Source organism: Xiphophorus maculatus, chromosome 24 (assembly GCF_002775205.1).
Source record: "Xiphophorus maculatus strain JP 163 A chromosome 24, X_maculatus-5.0-male, whole genome shotgun sequence".
Classification (NCBI taxonomy): Eukaryota; Metazoa; Chordata; class Actinopteri; order Cyprinodontiformes; family Poeciliidae; genus Xiphophorus; species Xiphophorus maculatus.
The window spans coordinates 14584877-14605194 of record NC_036466.1 but is presented as its reverse complement, the minus strand read 5'-3'; the positions used below and the strand labels follow the sequence as shown (position 1 = coordinate 14605194).

Here is a 20318-nt window from a genome sequence, read left to right as displayed (position 1 = left end):
CTTAGAAATAAAAAAACCTAAATCGGTATCGAGCTTTTATTTTGAAGGCCCGACTAGTCGTGTTCCGGTTTTCCCGCCGTTCTGCTGAACAGCTGCATTCAGACAGATGGAGACTGCGCAAAGATGACCTCTGCCATAACAACCAGCCATTAACGACCTTTCAGAATAAAATACCGGCAGAGGAGATACAGCTTTATTTGTTAGAGTCAGAAAAGAAAAACAACAAGTCCCACATCTGTGAGGCCATCCCACAGCGCCCCCTGCTGGGTCTGTCTGAACCTCTGGTCCGGCTCTACTGGTTCTGGTCCAGTTCTATTGGTTCTGGTCCGGCTCTACTGGGAGGAAGCAGGAACCTTGAGTCCGTCCAGCAGCAGGTTGTGGTCGATGCCGTTCTTCTTCTTGCCTCCACTTGTGGCCTTGATGCAGCAGGAATGTTCTGCCAGGGTGAAGTGGGTCTCTGTGCCGTCGTCCACAAACTCTCCCTGAGGACAGGAAGACAGGAAGACAAGAGGACAGGAGGACAGGAAGACAAGAGGACAGGAGGACAAATCCTTATAATTTAATAGGACAAAATGACATCTAAAATAGAATATACTTTATTGATCCCCAAAGGAAAATTGCTTAAATTAAAACATTTTAGTAAAATAAATAACCCTCAAATAAAAAAATCATAATATGAAAAATATTCCACTAAAATAACATTAAATTTAAAACAACTAAATAAAAAAGTACAAGTGAAATTAAATAGGAATATTAAACATGTATGTACGGAAAAATTAAAAAGCAAAATAAAAATAATAGAGAAACTTAAAATAAATGAGTTAAATAAGTTTAACTTCAGAAAATCAAAACCCACATTAAATAAATTCATTAAATATTAATATGACTCTTTACAGTTTCTACAATAACTTTAGATTTAATGAGTCACAACATTTAATTTCCCTCTGAAATGTTTCTCAACTTTAATTAAATAACTAAATAAACACTTTAATTAAATTAATTATTTTAAAAAGCCTCGTTAAATGAATAACAAAAGTAAACAAGTGGTAGTTTCTGCTGTGGCCTCTTGGTGGCGCTCTGGCTCTGGTTCTGGTGGGTTGATTCTCACCCTTGTCTCCACTTTCTGCCCGTTGCACCAGACGTCCATGGTGTCCTTCTCTGTGGGACACAACACAGTCAGTCAGGACCGGTCAGTGTTCAGGTTGACCTCTGACCTCTCTGACTCACCCAGGACGACCCTGCAGTCCGTCCCGTCCACCCGGACCACCCAGGTCTTGGTGGTCTTGGCTCTGTGGTCGATGAACTTCTGCAGGCTCTTGCCGCCGACGGTCAGCGAGTATTGGTAGGCGAAGCCGCCGACGGCCTCGATGCTGACGGTGGCCTTGGTGTCGGCGCCGCCCAGCGAGAACGACTCCTTCCCAACCAGCTTGAACATCCAGTCCTTCCTCATCACCTCCTGCACAGCAAACCGCTTCATTCATCCACTCACTCACCGTAACCAAGGAAACGCTGGAGTCAACCTGACTGCAGTCTGCTTAAAGGGACGGTACGGTTAAAGGGACGGTACAGTTAAAGGTACAGTTAAAGGGACAGAACCTCTGGGGCGTGCCGTGGTGGCGTAGCGGTTAGCGCGACCCGTATTTGGAGGCCTTGAGTCCTCAACGCGGCCGTCGCGGGTTCGACTCCCGGACCCGGCGACATTTGCCGCATGTCTTCCCCCCTCTCCTTCCCCGCTTCCTGTCAGCCCACTGTCATCTAAGGGGCACTAGAGCCCACAAAATACCCCCTGGAGGGGTAAAAAACAAAAACAAACAAACAAAAAGGTACAGAACCTCACAAGCCACGACAAACGTAGACCAGACAACCGAAGTGTCCGCTGTCTGACACCAGGAAGGGTTAGTGTCCCACACTGCTCCTCTGAACTGGAGGTTCACCAGGGAGTCTAAACTCCAACGTCCTGGACTGAACTCACCTGAGGATCGTCCTGGACTGAACTCACCTGAGGATCGTCCTGGACTGAACTCACCTGAGGATCCTCCATAGACCCTCAAAGACACGGACCACCATGACCTGCCAGAGGACCAGCCCCAGTCCTCCATTCAGGAGACACGCCAACCGAACAGTCCAACAACGTCCAGAACCTTTAGCTCCTTGGGTCCTACCTCAGTCCCGCCTGCTAGGTTTTCCAGCTACTTTAGCTCTGGTTCCTCCACATAGAACTAGATGAAACAGATCCTCAGAGGCTCCTTCAACCATCCAGCATTACCCTGAGACCAGATCTTCATGTTCCCCGTTTCACCTGTCGAGTTTTCTAGGACTTCTACCGCTCCAGTACCTGTTTACTGGTTTCCTACTCTAAGACTTAAAGGTTTCGTTCTCTTGTCTGGTGAACCAACACGGACTGATTCAGAAACCAGAACCTCAGTGGTTGGTAATAACCCAGTCCTGTTGGGTTTGGATGTTTCCATCATTAAACCGTCACCAGAACCTCATTGAACACCCAGAAACCCAGTTCTGATGGCTTCAGTTTGGACTGGTTGACCCCACTAGGCAGTTTAAAACCCAGGAAGTGACCTGACCCTGACGTCACACTGAGCCCTAACTGGTCCTAGTTCTGGTGCTGACCGTCCTTCCAGTGAAATCAGAACCAGCTCTCAGACCTCACCGTCCCGTTGACGTAGACGACCCGTTTTCCAGTGGTGGTTCCGTGAGCGAACTCGACCCGATAGACGCCGTCGCTCAGAGCCACGTCCCACACGGCCACCGCGTCTCCACACGGCATCCTGGACTCCTGGTCCGAGCCCGGACCGGTTCTGAGCAGCTGTGAGGCGGAGGACCCGAGTCCTGCCGCCTCAGCAGGAGCGTGATTACAGTAAGAGGCTTAGAGGACGAGCCGGGATGCGTCACCGAATACCGGACGGTTCTGCTCCGAACCGCCGGCTGAAAGCCTCAGTGGCGGCCTGGAGCAGAACCAGAACCCGAAACCAGCAGCCAAACCGGAGCTGAGCTTTTCTGCCCCATTCAGCCCTCAACACCGAGGACACAGCGCCACCTGGTGGCCAGAGCGAAACCTGCTACAAAGTTAGAAAAGATTTAAAACTAAATACTGAAAATTTTATTAATTCAACATGGATTAATATTCTGACTCTTTTAAAAAGTTTAATAAATTTCTCATTTGAAAATAATCAAGGATTTATTAAATATTTTTCTTCTACCAAAAATAACAAACATTTTCTTTTTCAATTTCTTACCTTTTATAATTATTTTCACGTTTCTGATTATTTATAAAAAGTCGTTTAACTGTTTTTAAGGTTAGTAATTTTTAATAATTAGTCTTTTATTTTACATAATTTAATATAAATATTTGAAATTGTTTTTATCGTTTCTACATAAAATCTATTTTTATATTTTTTATTCCTGCTTCTTGCTGATTATTAAAGTTTATTTTTAGTATTTTACAGTAAATATTTGGACTGGTTTTGAAGTGAAATTCAAGAGAAAAGTGTTTTTCTAACAGAACTTGATTTAATCAGATATAAACAATAATGAGTGTTGGTGCAGAATAATAACAATAATAATAATAATATTCCTATTTCCCAGAGAAGCTTGAAGCCGAGTTCCCTTAGAGTCCGATTCTGTGGCATGATTACAGAGTTTAACACGAAGCTTGATTGGAGACGGGGTCAGAGGTCACTCAGGGTGCAGACGAGTGTTTCAGAGCCTCAGGAATGTGAGCAGAGCTAAACGGGAGCCGAGCGCCGCGGTCTGAGCGCGCTCAGTTCCACCTACAGCACGCAGCAGCGCCGCTTCTTCCTGCCGCCGCTCGGCCCGTTCTCTTTGCTCTCCGCCATTTTCTTCTTACGGACTTCCCTCATGAGGTCAAAGAACACCTGCAGGGGGAGGGCAAAGGTCAGGCAGGTGGAGGAGCAGAGGTCAGAGGTCGTCCTCCGCCACGGCACTCACCTTGTCCACGTTGGCTCTGGTCTTGGCCGACGTCTCGACGTACGGGACGCCCCAGCCGGACGCCTTGGCGGTGGCGTCGTCCACGTTCACCTGGCGCCGGTCCTCCAGGTCCGACTTGTTCCCGACCACCAGCAGCGGGATCGCCTCCTCCTCCTTCACCCGGACGATCTGCTCCCTGCAGCCAGAGCGGACACACGGCCTAGTTAAAGCCCGCAAACAGGGAGAAGAACCCGGTTTCTATCAGAGCACAGCGCTGCTTCTGATTGGCTACTCAGCTCCCCTGATGGCTCCTCCCCAAAACATCATAAAACATCATAAAACATCATAAAACATCACAAAACATCATAAAACATCACAAAACATCATAAAACATCACAAAACATCATAAAACATCATAAAACATGGCCGCCGTCCATTTTCATGGCAGATTAACTTGAAGATTAGAGAATTTTTAAAAAATATTTTTAACTAATAGATTTAATTTTTTTTTTAAATGTAACCTTTTTTTACAGGACCAGACTAGATAGAAAAAATAGTCAATTTAAGTCAAAAAATGTATAGAAAAAAAATCACAAATTTTGAGAAAAAAAAATGTCTTTTGAAATTCTAAAATGTTTGTAGAAAATTTCTGAGATTAATGTAAAAAATGTTTAGTTTTTGGTGAAGATTGACTTTTTCCCTCTTTCTAAAGACTCAAAGACAACTGAAGGTTTTCAATCATTTTAACTTAGATTTTATAATAATAACTTCCTGAAGATGGAAATAAAATATCCTTTATTGTTCAGTCGGGAAATTCAGGAAAATGTTTGTTTCTGATTGGCTGCCAGTTAAGTTTATGAATCTGATTTGTTTGTTAATCTGGAAATGAAAAAGTTTGATCAGAAAGGGGAGATTAATATGAAATATTAGATATTTTCTCATCAAAAGCAGAACTGTGGTGTAAATTTGTCTGTTTATACATTTAAAATCAATTTTTAAAGTCATGGTGACGATGCGCAACAACGAGGAAGTTATGAACCAAACAGAGAACAGCAACTGTCGCTTTTTAACGGTTAGCTGATTAAATCATTAACAGTAAATCAGCTGAGATTCTCGGCAGGGTGAGTGTTCCGTAGAACCAGTAGAGGGATGACAGACATGGCAACGTGTCAGAGTTTCACACGGTTCCTTCCTGGATATGAAAACTGGACTTTCAGGTTCAGTTTAAATTAAAACGCCGTTTTACAGTAAATTCACCTCAAACTTCATTTAGCCAGAAACTTTTAGACAAACGATTTGAATCGATCCGTCGGGTTAAACGGAGCCGAGCGAGACGCTCCTATCCGCTCTGGTTCTGGTACCAGACCCAGACCCCTGCGTTGCCACGGTGACGGGTCAGACCTGAACTCGGTTATGGCGGTGAAGGACTCCTGCTCGGTGATGGAGAAGACGAGCAGGAAGCCCTCGCCGCAGCGGAAGTAGTTGTCCCTGATGGCGGCGTAGTCCTCCTGCCCCGCCGTGTCCAGGATGTCGATCTGGACCTCCTCCCCGTCCAGAACCACCTTCTTCCTGTAGCTGTCTGCCTTGGTGGGCTCGTAGTCCTCCACGAACTGCGACAGAGCGAACAGACAGCTCACAGAAGCCAGGGGCATTATGGGAAACGTAGTGGGAGGCTCACCTCGTCGTACATGAACTGCAGCGTCAGCGCCGACTTCCCCACGCCGCCGCTGCCCACCATGATGACCTTGTGGAGGGTCAGCGAGTTCTGGCCCTTATTCTTACCGGAGGACATGGTTCCGGTCCGGTCGGTCCAGCTGGGACGGAATCAGAACCGGTCCTGACACCAAACCAGGACTCAGCTCCTCTGGAAGCTGATTGGCTCAAACCAAACGACACTTCCTGCACAGAAACACAAGCAGTCAGACACCAACAGCACCGGGCCGGGTCGAGGAGGTTCTACTGGAGCCTGGAAGAGGGAACAGGAAGAGGTCCGTCAGAACTTCCCAGGTCAAAGTTCACCGGGTACTGCCTCCAGTCAGAGAGCCGGGCGACACGTTTCTGTTCTGATGTCATCAGAACCGATTCCACTAGTTCTGGAGCCGTGGTTCTGATCCAAACTGACTCTGAATAATCACTGAAAACAGCCACAGTGGATCATCCCACTTTACTTTACCCTGGTGTCATCAGAACCGGGTCCTGACAGAACCTGGTCAACAGTTGCCTGGTCCTGGCTGGACTTCCTGCAGTAGAAACGTGTTTCCCAGTCGAGGTTCTGGAGCCGTGGTTCTGATCCAGTCTCAGTCTGGGCCTCAGGGCTGCTGTGGAATGACCCACTTGACCTTATCAGTGGTGTCAGTGGGGCTCAGTGAGGGGCGACCCAAACCAGCATGAGCAGCCAGACCAGAACCAGTCCAGCTAGAACCGGCTCAGCTGTGACCCGGAACGGTCCAGTGATCAGAATCAGGAACTGTCGGCGTCGTCACTCAGCTTCCTCTGAACCAGCAGCTGGAAACCAGTTTCTAAACATTCTGCTGCACATTCCCGCCTTCAGGGGCAGCGGCGCCTCTGATTGGCTCAGGCTGCCAGCGGAACTCCCCTCCGAAGGATCCTATTGGCTGCTTCCCCCGTCACTCTGAGCCCTGTGTTTGCTAGCCAGTTAGGCAGCAACAGATAACGCTTCTCTGCTCAGGGTACTTGAGTTAAAATAGACCGATAAAAGCTTCTTTCTGCGGCATGGAGAGCCCGACAGTGACCGAAACAACCTGGAGAAACTCCGGTGACTCACCCGCTGCCGTGTTTCCCTGCCGTCCTCCCAGAAATCCGTCTCAGAAAACTTTTACAAGTTGATCATCAGACTGAGCGCCCCACCTTTACCCGGACCTATACAGATCGTTTATATACGCGAAGATGAGTCCTCTGACCAAGAACCTGTGTGAGACGGGGATTCTGACCGCCTCTGGTTACTACAGGAACAAACAACAAGTCTAATAGACTCTAGTTAAGCAAATATTGTTCTTATTGTTGCTTAAACCACAGAGACACGAAAGAACGCAAAGGCAGCTTAGTTATATGACTTACAACAGAATTAAAAGTGTAGTGAGACATCTTACTTTCTGTTCTTTCTCTGATAGGCACAGATATCATTAACAGGAAGTGATGTCACAGAGTTCCCTTTTCTAAAATAGTTAAACCACTTACAACCACGAAAAAAATCCTAATAAAATATAATAAATCTACGAAAAGTCAATTAAAATGCAATAAAGCAAAAACGTATTTAATAAAAAACCCGCATTAATTCAGATCAATCAAATATGAACTTCAAATTTTATTGTTTCTATTTTAAGAAGCATGAATGAATTTTCAAAGAAAAAAGAAAGGAAATACAAAACCCGCATGTGAAATAAAATAAATTTGAATGTAAAATCAAGTTAAATTAATATGATTATGTTAAAAAAAATTAAAAACCTATCTTAAAAACAAGAACAATAAAAAGAATGTAATACAAAATTTGGAGGAAAATAAAAAAAATTCCAGAAAAACCTAAATTGAATTACTTGGTCAAATGAAATGAAATGAGATATATTAAGATACATACATTCCTAAAAGTTGTATTTTCTAAATATTAATGTTAAGGTAAACTGGAATATTAATCTGTTATCTGACACAATAATCCCTGTAACTGTTAGATTTTAGTAAGCACAATTAAACTAGGAATCTCTAATAAAATACATTCAGATGTTTTTAAAAAGGTTTTTCTTATTATTGAACCAAAACTTAGAAATAGATTAAGCTGATATTTCCAGCTTCCGGTCTGCAGTTCCGGGTGACGGACCGAAGATGGCGCCATTTCCTTCCCTGTGGATTCTGAATGAACTCACTTTCCTCCGCGGTCCCCTCGATCAGCGGCTGCTGCGCATGCCCAGTGGCTCCGACAACCCCAGAGGTGTTTGCATGCGGCTCTGGGTTGTAACAGCAGCATGTGGGAGGTCAGAGGTCAACGCGGCTTCATTTGGTTGACAGATTTTACTACCAAATATCAGGCTGAGTCCTGCGCCCCCATTGGCTGAAGCTGCTGGCTCGTTTGGATATTTGGGCCCAGCAGAACCAGGCTGCGTTTCTGCTTCTACTGCAGAACCAGCAGTAGAACCGGGCCTTGACTGGTTCTGCTGGTCAGCAGCCAATCAGAGCACCCGTCTCATTTTAACGGAGAATTAAAGAATTAAAACCATTTGAATGATTTTAGTCACTTTAGTCTGAAGCTGAAGGTTAACGACCATGAGACACGGTGGTGGCAGCATCATGCAGTGGGATGGTTCAGACTAACCATCTGGACTCCATCCTAGAGGGGCCTAGTCAAAGTCCAGGGGGTGCAGAAAAGAAAAAATGCACTCCGCACTTTCAGATTGTATTTCTGTAATTATTTGTTAAACCACGTGGTTTCTACTGTAACTCCCAGCATGATGCTGCCACCACCAACATCCGGGCAGTTTGTGGTTCAAACCTGAAAACTTTGATCCGCCGCTTTGAAACCAGCGGGGCTTTTTCTCTCTTTCTCTCTCTCTCCTCCTGATGGGCCCCGCCCCCCCGGCCCTCCTCCTCTTCCTCCTCCTCCTCTCCTCTATATAAAACTTGGCGGCTCCTGGACTCTCCAGTTTTACGCACGCCAGGATGGAAACGCTCCTGTGCGCGCTGCTCCCCGCTGTTCCAGCTGCTCCCGTTGGTGCTCCTCTCCGCAGCGGCAGACCGCAGCTCCCCCGCTAGAGGCGGCTCCCCGGTTCTGGTTCTGGTTGTGGACTGGAAGGATGCTGCGGCGGGACGCGGCTCCGCTCCCTGACAGGAACCAGCTGGAGGCGGGTTCGGGCTGAGTCCAGAACCAGACGCAGAGCGGCTCCAGTTTCCGTCCGGCTCCGGAGGATCGCAGAGGATGTAACTGAAGCTGAGGACTCTTTCCGGTTCCACTCACTCACAAAATGACGCGCTGTCTCCTCCGACTGGCTCTGCTCGCGGCGTGCGTCCTTCTCTCCGCCCGCGGAGCCGCCGCGCCCGACGCCGAGGCGGTGGCCGGGGCGCACCCCGAGTCCTGCGCGTCCTGCGCCGCCTCCGCCCGGCTGGAGGAGCCGGAGCCCGGCCGCGTGGACGGGGACTTCCTGGAGGCGGTGAAGAGGCACATCCTGAGCCGGCTGCAGCTGCGGGAGCGGCCCAACATCACGCACCCGGTGCCGCGGGCTGCCATGGTGACGGCGCTGCGCAAGCTGCACGCGGGCAAGCTGCGCGAGGACGGCCGGGTGGAGATCCCGAGTCTGGACGGGCACCCGATGAGCAACGAGGTGCTGGAGGAGAGCTCCGAGATCATCAGCTTCGCAGAGAAAGGTCAGCAGGACCGAGGCGGAGGCAGCATCATGCTGAGGGACAGAGCGTCATGCTGAGGGTCAGAGCGTCATGCTGAGGGTCAGAGCGGCAGCATCATGCTGAGGGGTCGCTGCTTCCATAAGTTTTTATCAACTTCCTGATTTACTGAATGACGTTGGCAGGAAAACATTACTTCCAGTCCGTTGCCATGGAGACCCGTCAATTGGAGAAACTTCTGGGTTTGTCAGAAATTTCCTCTCATTTCATATTCAGCAGATTCAGGTTTGAAAGTTACAGAAATTACATTTTTATAACAAAAATAAACGACACACTGAACTTCTGGACATCATTTTCTGACCTTTGACCTTTTAAATGCCAGTTTTAGATGTTAATGACTGGATTTAACCTGATTATTTTTAAGTATAAAGCTGTTAAAAAGTCATAAATCTGTTAATGAAACAGAGGAAACTTCTCTATTTTCCTGCAGGGGTCCAAACTGAGGCTCAGGGGCCATTTGTGGCCCTCAGAATGACTTGGAGCGGCCCATTATTACAGTACAAGAAAAGACTAAATTTGAGGTTTTGACTGATGCTAGCCTGTTAAAAATATAAAATTAAAATCTGAACATGGAAAATGCAAAACAAATTTAAATGTAATTTAATAGAAATAAAAACCAAAAACATCCAGAAGTTTTTACTAAAACTCACTTTTTTAAAATTCAGCCACAAGCTGAGAAAAATAAAATCTAGACAATCTGAAAAATGTACAATATGATTTTTGTTTTAGCTAAAACTGTAAAATCCTTCATTTAAACTAATTGAAACATTTACAGAAACCTGATTAATATATAATTAAAACTTTGAGTTGAGTTTGTTGCTTATTTGGCAGGAAAAATAATTATATACTAAAAAGATGTTTTTAGTTGATTTCTTTATTTAAAAGTAAAAAAATTCTTTGCAATTATATTTAAACAGAAAAATACTTTATAATTGAGTTTTGAGTTAATTGTGTAAAAATAAAAGTTTTTGTTACAATAAAAATGAAAAATACAAAAAAATAGTTTTTAGTGGAGAGTAAATTATTTCTGATGGGAAAGAATAAAAGTTTACAATTATAAAAAATATAAAAGTTTGAGCAGAAAACAGTTTTTCAGCTCAGAGGTTATTTGTTTACTCAGCCAATAAAAATAATAAAATCAGGGTTGCAGTTATAAACAAAATGATTTTTTATTGTGTTTTTAGTTGAGTTATTTATTCATCAGGTAAAAATAAAAGTTTTTGGAATTATAATCAAAGAGACAAATATCAACGTTGTGGCCCCCAGAGGCTCTTCACCGTGCCACTTTGGGCCCCCGCGGCCCCTGTTGGACAAACTGTGCTGCTGTTGCTGCAGGCAGGTTGCAGCAACACGTTGCCGAGACAGAGGGACGTTTCTGGAAGGTTGTCAACCTGAGGAGGTTCGGCCCGGTTCTGCTGCAGATGGAGCGGTTCTGGTCAAAGTTAGGGAAAGAAAGAATGAATGAATGAATGAATGAATGAATGAATGAATGAATCAGTGTTTGGCAGGGAGGATCAGATGAAGTTTTCTGAGTCTTTATGAAGTTTCACTGTGAAACGTCGACTCTACATGACCTTTGACCTCCTCAGGCAGAGACATGCACTGTAAAAACAAAATATTAAGTCTTTTGATTTCTACTGAAAATATCTCAGTGCACTTTAAATAAGGAACTTTTCAGCAAGATAAATAAATAATTTCTTAATCCTGGATTTAAAGTTTTAGTTCCACTGACAGGTTATTATTATTATTATACATATTTTTCCTAACATTTTGTGAAATAATCTTCCAGTGGAAATAAAACTTTTTATAGTTATTAAGTCATTAGAGTTAAATCAAGTTTCTGTGTTTTGCTGTAAAAGTTGCAGTAGAAACTAGACAACACTTGGTCAGATTTAGTGTTTTTACAGTGTAAACCAGTTGATCTTACTGGGGTTCTGTATCTGTAGGGTTGTTCTGTTGGAAGGTTCCCTGTCCCCACAGCATGATGCTGCCACCACCATGTGCCACCCTGTTCAGGCTGTCTCAGTTGAATCCAAACTAAACCTGAAGTTTACCAGAGAAAACTAAACTGATGTCTAGTTTTAATTTAGCGTTTACCAGTTTAGCTAACTTTGAAAGAATTAGCGCACTTAGCTTCCCCTAAATAATCTGTAAAGCAAAGATTTACTGTTTTGTAAACTTCACTTTTGAAGTTTTACTTTTTGACATTCAATATTCTTCAAGTACACTGAAGTATACTGAAGTATACTGAAGTACACTGAATACTGAATACTTTAGTATTAAAGCCGTTTATCGTCTTTTATATCCAAGAAACATAAAGGAACAAAATAAAACAGAAATAAAATATTAAACTGCTGCTCAGGCTGCTGTCTGCTAGGGGCAGATTTAATCTGAATCGTAGTTAGCGCTTTAGCTTCAGCTAAATAACATGTTGCTATAGTGCTTTAGCTTCACCTAAATAACATGTTGCTATAGCGCTTTAGCTTCACCTAAATAACATGTTGCTTTAGCGCTTTAGCTTCACCTAAATAACATGTTGCTTTAGCGCTTTAGCTTCAGCTAAATAACATGTTGCTTTAGCTTTAGCTTCAGCTAAATAACATGTTGCTTTAGCTTTAGCTTCAGCTAAATAACATGTTGCTTTAGCGTTAGCGTAATATTTCTAACTCCTGCTTCACAGTGCAGCTAGCTTTGTAGCCATCATTTGTCTGCTGCTGGGATCCAGTAAAGCCTTTAGCTTCCCATCATGCATCAGTACAGCCGTCAGTAATCGCCATGTTTAATCTGTCACCGGTTCCATGTTCTTCTTACTCTCCTCGGTTCTGATCCGTATTGTTCCTGTTTCTCTCCTCGGTTCTGATCCGTATTGTTCTTGTTTCTCTCCTCGGTTCTGATCCGTGTTGTTCTTGTTTCTCTCCTCGGTTCTGATCCGTGTTGTTCTTGTTTCTCTCTTTGGTTCTGATCCGTATTGTTCTTGTTTCTCTCCTCAGACGACCTGGTCACCTCCAAGTCCAGCCTGTTCTTCCTGATCTCCAACGAGGGGAACCAGAACCTCCATGTGACCCAGGCCACCCTCTGGCTGTACTTCAAGCTGCTGCCGCCGGCCGCCGGCGCCGAGCTGCGCGGGAAGCGGAAGGTGACGGTGAAGGTGTACTACCAGGAGCCGGGCCTGGGCAGCCGGTGGGACCTGGTGGAGAAGCGGGTGGAGCTGAGGCGCAGCGGCTGGCACACCTTCTCGCTGACGGACGCCGTGCGGCTGGTGTTCGAGCGGAGCGGCGACCGGCGGCAGAACCTGGACGTCCGCTGCGAAGGCTGCGAGGCGGAGGGCGTGGCGCCGGCGCTGATGAACCCGAAGGACGAGGCCCACCGGCCCTTCCTGGTGGTGCGGGCGCGGCAGGCCGACGGGAAGCACCGCATCCGGAAGCGCGGCCTGGAGTGCGACGGCAGCAGCAGCCTGTGCTGCCGCCAGCAGTTCTACATCGACTTCCGGCTCATCGGCTGGAACGACTGGATCATCGCGCCCTCGGGGTACTTTGGGAACTACTGCGAGGGGAACTGCCCCGCCTACATGGCGGGCGTCCCCGGCTCGGCCTCGTCCTTCCACACGGCCGTGGTGAACCAGTACCGCATGAGGGGCATGAGCCCCGGCTCCATGAACTCCTGCTGCATCCCCACCAAGCTCAGCACCATGTCCATGCTCTACTTCGACGACGAGTACAACATCGTGAAGCGGGACGTTCCCAACATGATCGTGGACGAATGCGGCTGCGCCTGACTCTGCTTCCTGTTTATTTAACGCCACAATGCGGCAGACTGACGACTTTACCGCAAAAATAAATATAAAGCAAAATATTTATGAACGTCCTCATCCACACAAATCCACAAACTCGCATGTATGCCTGCACAAAACCTTGTATATATATTTATGTCTGTTGCTATATATTCTGTCCAATCTTCCAAATCTGATCGACTCGGCAAACAATCAGCTCCTCAGTAGAAACGTCCAAGACTGTGAGGATGCCCCCGTTTCTCTCTTTCAGCAGTATAACCCAGTTATTGAGCCTTATTTTTACACGAAAGCACTGAAGGTATGACTGCCAACCGACAGCACTTCTGGCCTTAACTTATTCCACTAGGAACTGGACGTCTGGCGCCGACCCACAGAATCATCCTCCAAAGACCAACAGGAGTCCGACGCTACACCCAACCTATGCTTCAACCATTACTTGCTAATATTTGACAATCCAGAGGCTTGTAAGCAGCTAAAAGTTGCCTGAAGCCTTGAAGTCGTATCAACATTGGCGTCAACCGACCTGTTGGCGTTGACATGTGACTGAACAGCTCCAGTTCCTTCCTGCTGGCTTTGAGTCAGGTGTTGTTGGAGGAACCGACTCTGTGGACGTTAAAGACACTCAGAACCTGTAAAAATCATCTTTTCTTTGCACTTAGCAACACAGAGCAGACGGCTGAGGCCAAACTTTGCCGTTTCACGCTTCATCTCCAGCACTTAGAGCCGAGGGAACGCTGAGCCTCGTTAGACGTTGCCATATTCAGTTCAATGCAGCTCTGCACGCCCCAACGCACACGTTTCAAAACTCCTGCAGATCGATTTGCCTTTAATGATCCCAGAGTGGCGCTTCATCACCGGCCAGCCCTTGGAAAGTGCCACATTAGTTATGCAAGATGTAGAAGGTACCGATAGCCCAACAGCTCCAAACGTCCCACTGGAACTCGAAACGCAGGCGCTTCAGGCTGGAGGTCATCGGGTCGCAGCGGTGGCTGCTAACGGTGCAGCTAACTGGTAGCTTAGCGCTTCTGCTAGCTTTGAAAACCTTTAGTGCACTTACCTTCCTCTAAGTTATTATTTCTGGATAAATTTTAAATATATAATTTAATATTTGATCATTCTTCAAGGATTGAGACGTTTATATTCATGCTCTAATTTTAAAGTCCGTTTACCCAGAAATCAACATTTCCTGTCCTCACTTTCTCTTTCTTCCAATAACTGAATTCAAAACTAGATTAAACATTTATATCTAGCGCAGAAATTCAACATGTTGGTTAAATTAAATTGGTGCTTAAAGGTTGTCGTCCTTTAAAGGCAGATATAACGGACGTTAGCACATCAGTGTTAGCTTCAGGTCAACACCATGTTGCTGTAGCGCTTTAGCGTTAGCTTAACTACTGTTTATGGTTAGTGCCGCTAACCTTCTAGCTAGCAGACACAAATCAAACCTTTAACCAGCAGATTAATTCATCTGCGACATACAAATGAGTTTATGCTTATAAAGTTTCACCAGTTTATTCAAACTCTGCTAAACTGGAAGCTAACCAGTTCAGGAAAATACTTATAAAAGACGTAAAACATGTGAAAAAGTTATTTTCTGACATTAAACGTTGTGATTCAGTCACTGGAAAAGTCGTAAAAATAACATTTTGCTGTCGTTGGGATTTTTGTGCTATTTTAGTAGAAGAAGATCTGATATGATCAAATCAAAAGGGGGTTAAAATCAGGCCCTGAGGAACTCCACAGGGATTTCCAGGGTTTATTCTGGGGTGAAACCAGGTTGTCCTCCGGCCTGCCAGCTCGTGTTTCGGCTCTACTGGACCGCCATCACAGCAGCGACACATGGAGGCGTTTCAAACACTGACCCAGCTATAAATACGGTTTTACTGGCAGCATCTGAAGATGAAACCTGGGGCTAACGTCGACCCAGATGTGACGGAGAGGCTTTTAAAGCTGCGTCCCGGCGGAGCGCCGTCGCAGCACACTAACACACTTTACGACACAGTTTGAGCGCCGTGATTTCCTCGCTCAGGAACACCTGAGCTCCACTTCCTGCTCACGGTGCGGCCGTCCGGCCTCGCCCGCCTCGCCCTCAGAGCCACCTGTTGTTAGTATTTGCACTGAGCAGACAGACGCTGCCGCGGTTCGATGAAAAAGCTATTTTTATAGGAGCAAAGTGTTCAGATGTAACTGTGGAACCAAAGAGGCTGCCATGTTTTTGTTAAGAGGCCTAAACACTGTTCAGGGTTCAATCAGTCCATAGATCAAACTCTTTTCTATTTTTTACTTAGACATTAAATATGTCCTATTTTTTCATCAGAGTACTTAAATATTCCTAGTTTGCTTTTTGTTAGCTTGAACTGTTTAGCCTGAAGCGCACGCCATCGACTCCTGTACAGATCATGTAACATATCAGCATTCAGATATCTGGTTCTTTGTAATTGTTGGAAAATAAATTTCTTATTACTTGTAACGAAGCGTTGTCGTGTTTCAGAAACTCATTTTGTACTGGAAGTATAATTATTATTGCTGCTGGTCAAATATTAAAGAATGTTTTGTGTTTTTAAACTATGTGGAGTCAGATATAGTCAGATATAATCAGATATAATCAGATATAATCGGTTTTAATCAGATATAATCGGTTTTAATCAGATATAATCGGTTTTAATCAGATATAATCGGTTTTAATCAGATATAATCAGTTTTAATCAGATATAATCAGATATAATCGGTTTTAATCAGATATAATCGGTTTTAATCAGATATAATCAGTTTTATTCAGGTATAATCAGTTTTATTCAGATATAATCGGTTTTAATCAGATATAATCGGTTTTAATCAGATATAATCAGTTTTAATCAGATATAATCGGTTATAATCAGATATAATCAGTTTTAATCAGATATAATCAGATATAATCAGATATAATCAGTTTTAATCAGATATAATCGGGTATAAACATTCAGGCAGGTGTTTTTAAACCGAGTCTTCAGTAAAAACACGATGGCAGTGTGAGAACATGAGCTGGACGGCCGCTCAGCGAGGAAGAAGACATTAAAGTCTTAATTGTTTAACTGAAGTTATTTATGCTAATGTACTGTGGTTAGCACTGCTAACCTAAACGTTAGCCATGCTAACACGCTGCATTGATTCACAACCAGAGCATGAGATCAGAAATGAAAACCACGCCGAGGCAGAAGAACCGATGATCTGCTCCTTCCTCCATGTTTCTTCTGCTCCGTTTGACCTGGTGTGTTTTCTTGGTTGCACCACCTGCTGGTTGCTGCTGGAAGTGCAGCTGTGTGGTGACGTCAGGCGACACGCGAGCTGTTTGGTCCTGCTGCTCGACGGCGGCAGGTACACGGCAGAGCGCAGGAATGTTAATGATGGCCGCCGCGGGGCCTGGCGCGCCGCTCTGAGCGGGACTCGATGTGCTCTCTGCTGATTTACGACCGGCGGCAGCCGAGGCGCAGCGCTGCAGGGAGAGGCAGTGAATCACGAGCCGCGCGTCTAACGAGGTGGTACCTGACGCCTGGACAGGAGAAACGGAGGAGGAAAACTACAAGCTGCACAGGAGGCGCGGGAACCGGAGGAACCCTCCATCTGACGGAGGATGAGAGCGGAAAGAAAGAGCCAAATTCTGCAAACAAATCAGAAATGTTCACATTAATCTTCCACTTTTGAAACTCACAAAACTTCAGTTTTTTTCTAGAAACTTCTGAGACGCTCTTGTTCATTTCTGAAGCACAGAAATTTCCAGCATGTTTTAGAAAAATTCTGAGATTATTTTAAACATTTCTCACAAATTTTAAACTTATCAGAAATTTCAAAGTCTTTTCTAGAAAATCTTTTTACTTTAAAAGCTCAGAAAATTTCTTTTCCTTTTATAAAACATCAGATTAATCTTAAACGTTTTGATTTGCCTTTCAAATTCTAAACTTTTAAAGTCAGAAAAGTCCAACTACTGAGTTTAATTTCAAAATTTGAGTTTTTCCTGCTAATTTTCAACTTTTCAAAAAGTTTCCAAGGTTTTCTACAGAAAACGTTCTGTGTGGTAATTGGCGCCATGTTTGTGCCTACGGTGGCCCAGAAGGGCCGCCTCGTGTCAGAACCAGCCGGTGGCGCTGCTCTGCTCACTGCAGCCATGTTGGACAACAAACTGAAGAGTTTCTGAAAATTTCACAAAACCACATTTCTGCATTTTCAGAGAATCAAACAGTTTAATTTCTGCCAGCTGGTTCCAGGTCCAGCAGGAATATTGTAGAGAGTTTTTATGGCTGAAGAAAGATTTCTGGCCTAGTCAAAACATTTTGAGGCCACAGATGAGATTCTGGAGAATAAAAAGGTTTTTTATTAAACCTCCACAGTTCAACGCTCCATCAGAGCAGAAACACTAAAGTTTTTGTTTCTAATGAAAATATGGATTAATTAAAACCTGCTGGCAGATTATTTAATCAATTATTGACTTTAAATAAGCTGATATATCTAAATGAAAACTTTATTTAAGTGCTGATATAGTTGCACTGTAAAAGCGACAGAAACACTTGGTAGGATTTAGTGTTTTTACAGAGCAAACTGATCAGGTTTGGTTATTAAATCAGATTTTTATGACCTTAATCCAGATAAATGTTTATTAGCGAGTTTAAAATTCAAACTAGTAAATCAGGAAAATAACTGAAAAGTTTGAATCTAGTTAAAGTTTTGCAGATTTAAACGTTTTTTTCTCAAGATGTTTTTCATTTTCTGTGAAGTTTTCCAAAACATTCACATAAAATCTCTTCAGTCGTTTTATTTGCTGTAAACTTATTTTCATGTTTTATTTAAACTTGTCAAGGAATCATAAAACCCAGAAATGAAACGTTAAAATGAATTCACTGTAACTCTAATGAATTAAACCGTTTTAATTTTAATAACATTTTTACCAAACTGATATAAATCAGATTAAACTGGAGAATTAAACTGGGCTGGTTTGAGTGTTCTGCTACTGGATGAACTGGATTAAACTGGATTATAAAGAAATGTTGGGATTAACCAGCAACTATCAGATCAACGATGCCTATCAAAATCAACTGGATTAAATTAGAGCAAAGAAATGAGACAGAATGATTGGACTGAACTGGACCAGATTAAACTGGGAGGAACTGGGATGAACTGGGCCATGCTGTAGAAACCAGAGGCTTCCGGGTCTCAATCGGGTCATGCAGCTTGGAATGCTGGGAATTCTGAACGGCTGTAAAGACGTCGGGCGTCTGAGGTTGTAGAAGAAAGTAACGCACTGAAGAGTCAGGTCCAAACCTCCTGATTGGTCGATGCCTCAGCTTCCTGATTGGTCGTTGCCTCAGCGTCCTGCTGCCTCCTGATTGGTCGTTGCCTCAGCGTCCTGCCTCCTCCTGATTGGTCGTTGCTGCCTCCTGACTCATCCCTCAGCCCTTCCTGGGCCGGCGGTGGCGTCCCGCCTCCAGACCGGCGGTTCACGGCCGAGCTAAGTTTGGAAGGTGAGTCACGGCGGGAATGTTTCCAGAGGAAGCCGCAGTCACAACAGCTCCTCCCGGATTAGTCCAAACAGCCGCGGCGATCCAAACAAAGTTTCATAACAGGCCAGCTTGTGACTCACTGGGACGTTTCCCGTCAGGATGAGGCGGCGCGGCGAACACCTGCAGCACCAGCAGCTGGTTCTGAAGGTGTTCAGTCGGAGAACCAGGAATAAAGACCCAGAATAAATAAACCAGAAAACAGATTCAACCTGCAGGTTTACTTCGTCTGGATTCAAACTGAATATGAAGAAAACAAAACGTTTCACTGATTAGTTCATAAAGTACAGAAAGAATACAAACAGTTCCTGCCTACAGACTCATAAAATAAAAACTGTACAGTAAAATATAACTTATTTATTCCTCCTCTTATTGGAGTTTGTTGCCAGAAACTTTTACTGAATGAATTCATTTGTTTTTTTAAATCTAAAAGTTCTTGAGGCGATTTTCTGATATTTACACGTTTTCTGGATCTAGTTTAGATTTTTTACTTTTAAATGTTTATTTTTCTGTGTTTTTAATTCTGTTTTTGGCCTGATTCCTCTGAAAAGGTGTTTTATGCTGGTAAAATGAAAATAAGAATTATAAATATAAACAGGATAAATCGCCGCGTGTTTTGCAGACGTCTTGTAGTCGTTTTGCATCGCGGCGTTTCCTGTTCCTGGTCGTTTCTCAGCCGGCGGCGCGGTGCGGCGCGGCGCTCCCCGAACGCTCCAGACGGCTGGCCGAGCCGATGCGGGTCCGGCCGACCCGGCAGAACTCATGAATATTCAGCAGCCTCATTAGGATGGTCCCGCCTCATGATTATTCATGTTTTCACAGGTTTCCAGAGAGCAGGCGGCCGACTCTGGTGCTGATCCGTGTTTCTGGGTCGGAGGTTTGGAGGAGAAACGCAGCGTGACCTGCAGCCGCTCAGGTTTTCACACCTGTTTGTCCTGCATTCATGGCTCCATTATCTCTGCCTTTTTGTTCGCTGTGGAGCCTCAGAAAAGTAGGACAGAGTAAGTTGCAAAAGGCACAATGGGCCGCAGTTTGCTTTTCTTGGTAACTCCCAATTAGGCATTGTTCTCCCTCCAAATGTTTGAATAATTGAGCAGAATTTAAGGGGGAAGCAGATCTATTATCTAAATCAGGCCACGTGTCTCTTCAGGCTCACATGAGGAGTTCGCAGCGCCGTCATGCCTGTGAGCGAGGGCTGCAGGTTGGGTCTTGTTTCCAGGCTAAGCTCTCTGAATAAAGGCTGATAGCTTTGTTACATGAGTGGCTTTTCACCTGCTTTAGGTGCTGACTCCGGTTCTCTCCTCGGCCCCTCGGGGAGCCGATTGAGCCCCTGATTGCTCCGAGTCGGGCCGGGTCTGATGAAGAGGAGGCAGGGGGTCGGCTCCCAGAGAGACGAAGGGCTCCTCATCACTGGCTCGTCAAAATCAGCCACTGAAACTGTCTACAACTTTCCCTCATCAAGAAGAGCCAAAAATATCCTGGAACACATTCAGGGAGTTTCCTTCTTCATGGAGAGTAAACAAAAACAGAGTCACGTAAAGACATCATGAAGAAACAGAGATTTACCAGAATAAAGCCAAAATAACAGGATGAAAATCTGAGAATAAAGTTGTAAATTTGAGCAACCTGTTCCCCTCCTGGCCTGTGGGGGC

At 44.7% G+C, this 20318-nt stretch overlaps 3 protein-coding genes across 3 annotated transcripts; 1 reads left to right on the top strand and 2 right to left on the bottom strand.

Moving 5' to 3' along the window:
* Nucleotides 1-167: 167 nt before the first annotated feature.
* On the bottom strand, nucleotides 168-2811 carry LOC102236106 (fas apoptotic inhibitory molecule 1-like). Its single transcript, XM_005811536.2, has 4 exons — nucleotides 2666-2811; nucleotides 1228-1456; nucleotides 1109-1158; nucleotides 168-482 (listed from the first exon to the last, which is right to left on the bottom strand). Exons 1-4 carry the CDS (start codon nucleotides 2780-2782, stop codon nucleotides 333-335), a joined length of 546 nt encoding a protein of 181 aa, XP_005811593.1. The 5' UTR covers nucleotides 2783-2811; the 3' UTR covers nucleotides 168-332.
* A 692-nt stretch (nucleotides 2812-3503) lies between these two features.
* Nucleotides 3504-6840, bottom strand: LOC102234308 (ras-related protein ralB-B-like). Its single transcript, XM_005811529.3, has 5 exons — nucleotides 6728-6840; nucleotides 5621-5841; nucleotides 5344-5552; nucleotides 3964-4138; nucleotides 3504-3890 (listed from the first exon to the last, which is right to left on the bottom strand). Exons 2-5 carry the CDS (start codon nucleotides 5732-5734, stop codon nucleotides 3786-3788), a joined length of 603 nt encoding a protein of 200 aa, XP_005811586.1. The 5' UTR covers nucleotides 5735-5841; nucleotides 6728-6840; the 3' UTR covers nucleotides 3504-3785.
* Nucleotides 6841-8568: 1728 nt separating this feature from the next.
* On the top strand, nucleotides 8569-15621 carry LOC102236360 (inhibin beta B chain-like). The gene is made up of 2 exons (XM_023329816.1): nucleotides 8569-9312; nucleotides 12339-15621. The coding sequence occupies exons 1-2, from the start codon at nucleotides 8913-8915 to the stop codon at nucleotides 13121-13123; spliced, it is 1185 nt and encodes a 394-aa protein (XP_023185584.1). The 5' UTR covers nucleotides 8569-8912; the 3' UTR covers nucleotides 13124-15621.
* The last annotated feature ends 4697 nt before the right edge of the window (nucleotides 15622-20318 follow it).

Coding starts and splice junctions, on each gene's coding strand:
- LOC102234308 (XM_005811529.3), bottom strand. CDS start 5,734: ATGTCCTCCGGTAAGAATAAGGGCCAGAACTCGCTGACCCTCCACAAG. Junction 5,553..5,620: donor TGCAGTTCATGTACGACGAG/GTGAGCCTCCCA, acceptor GCTCTGTCGCAG/TTCGTGGAGGACTACGAGCC. Junction 4,139..5,343: donor ACCGCCATAACCGAGTTCAG/GTCTGACCCGTC, acceptor CTCTGGCTGCAG/GGAGCAGATCGTCCGGGTGA.
- LOC102236360 (XM_023329816.1), top strand. CDS start 8,913: ATGACGCGCTGTCTCCTCCGACTGGCTCTGCTCGCGGCGTGCGTCCTT. Junction 9,313..12,338: donor CATCAGCTTCGCAGAGAAAG/GTCAGCAGGACC, acceptor TTCTCTCCTCAG/ACGACCTGGTCACCTCCAAG.
- LOC102236106 (XM_005811536.2), bottom strand. CDS start 2,782: ATGCCGTGTGGAGACGCGGTGGCCGTGTGGGACGTGGCTCTGAGCGAC. Junction 1,159..1,227: donor GGACTGCAGGGTCGTCCTGG/GTGAGTCAGAGA, acceptor TGTGTCCCACAG/AGAAGGACACCATGGACGTC. Junction 483..1,108: donor GGCAGAAAGTGGAGACAAGG/GTGAGAATCAAC, acceptor TCCTGTCCTCAG/GGAGAGTTTGTGGACGACGG.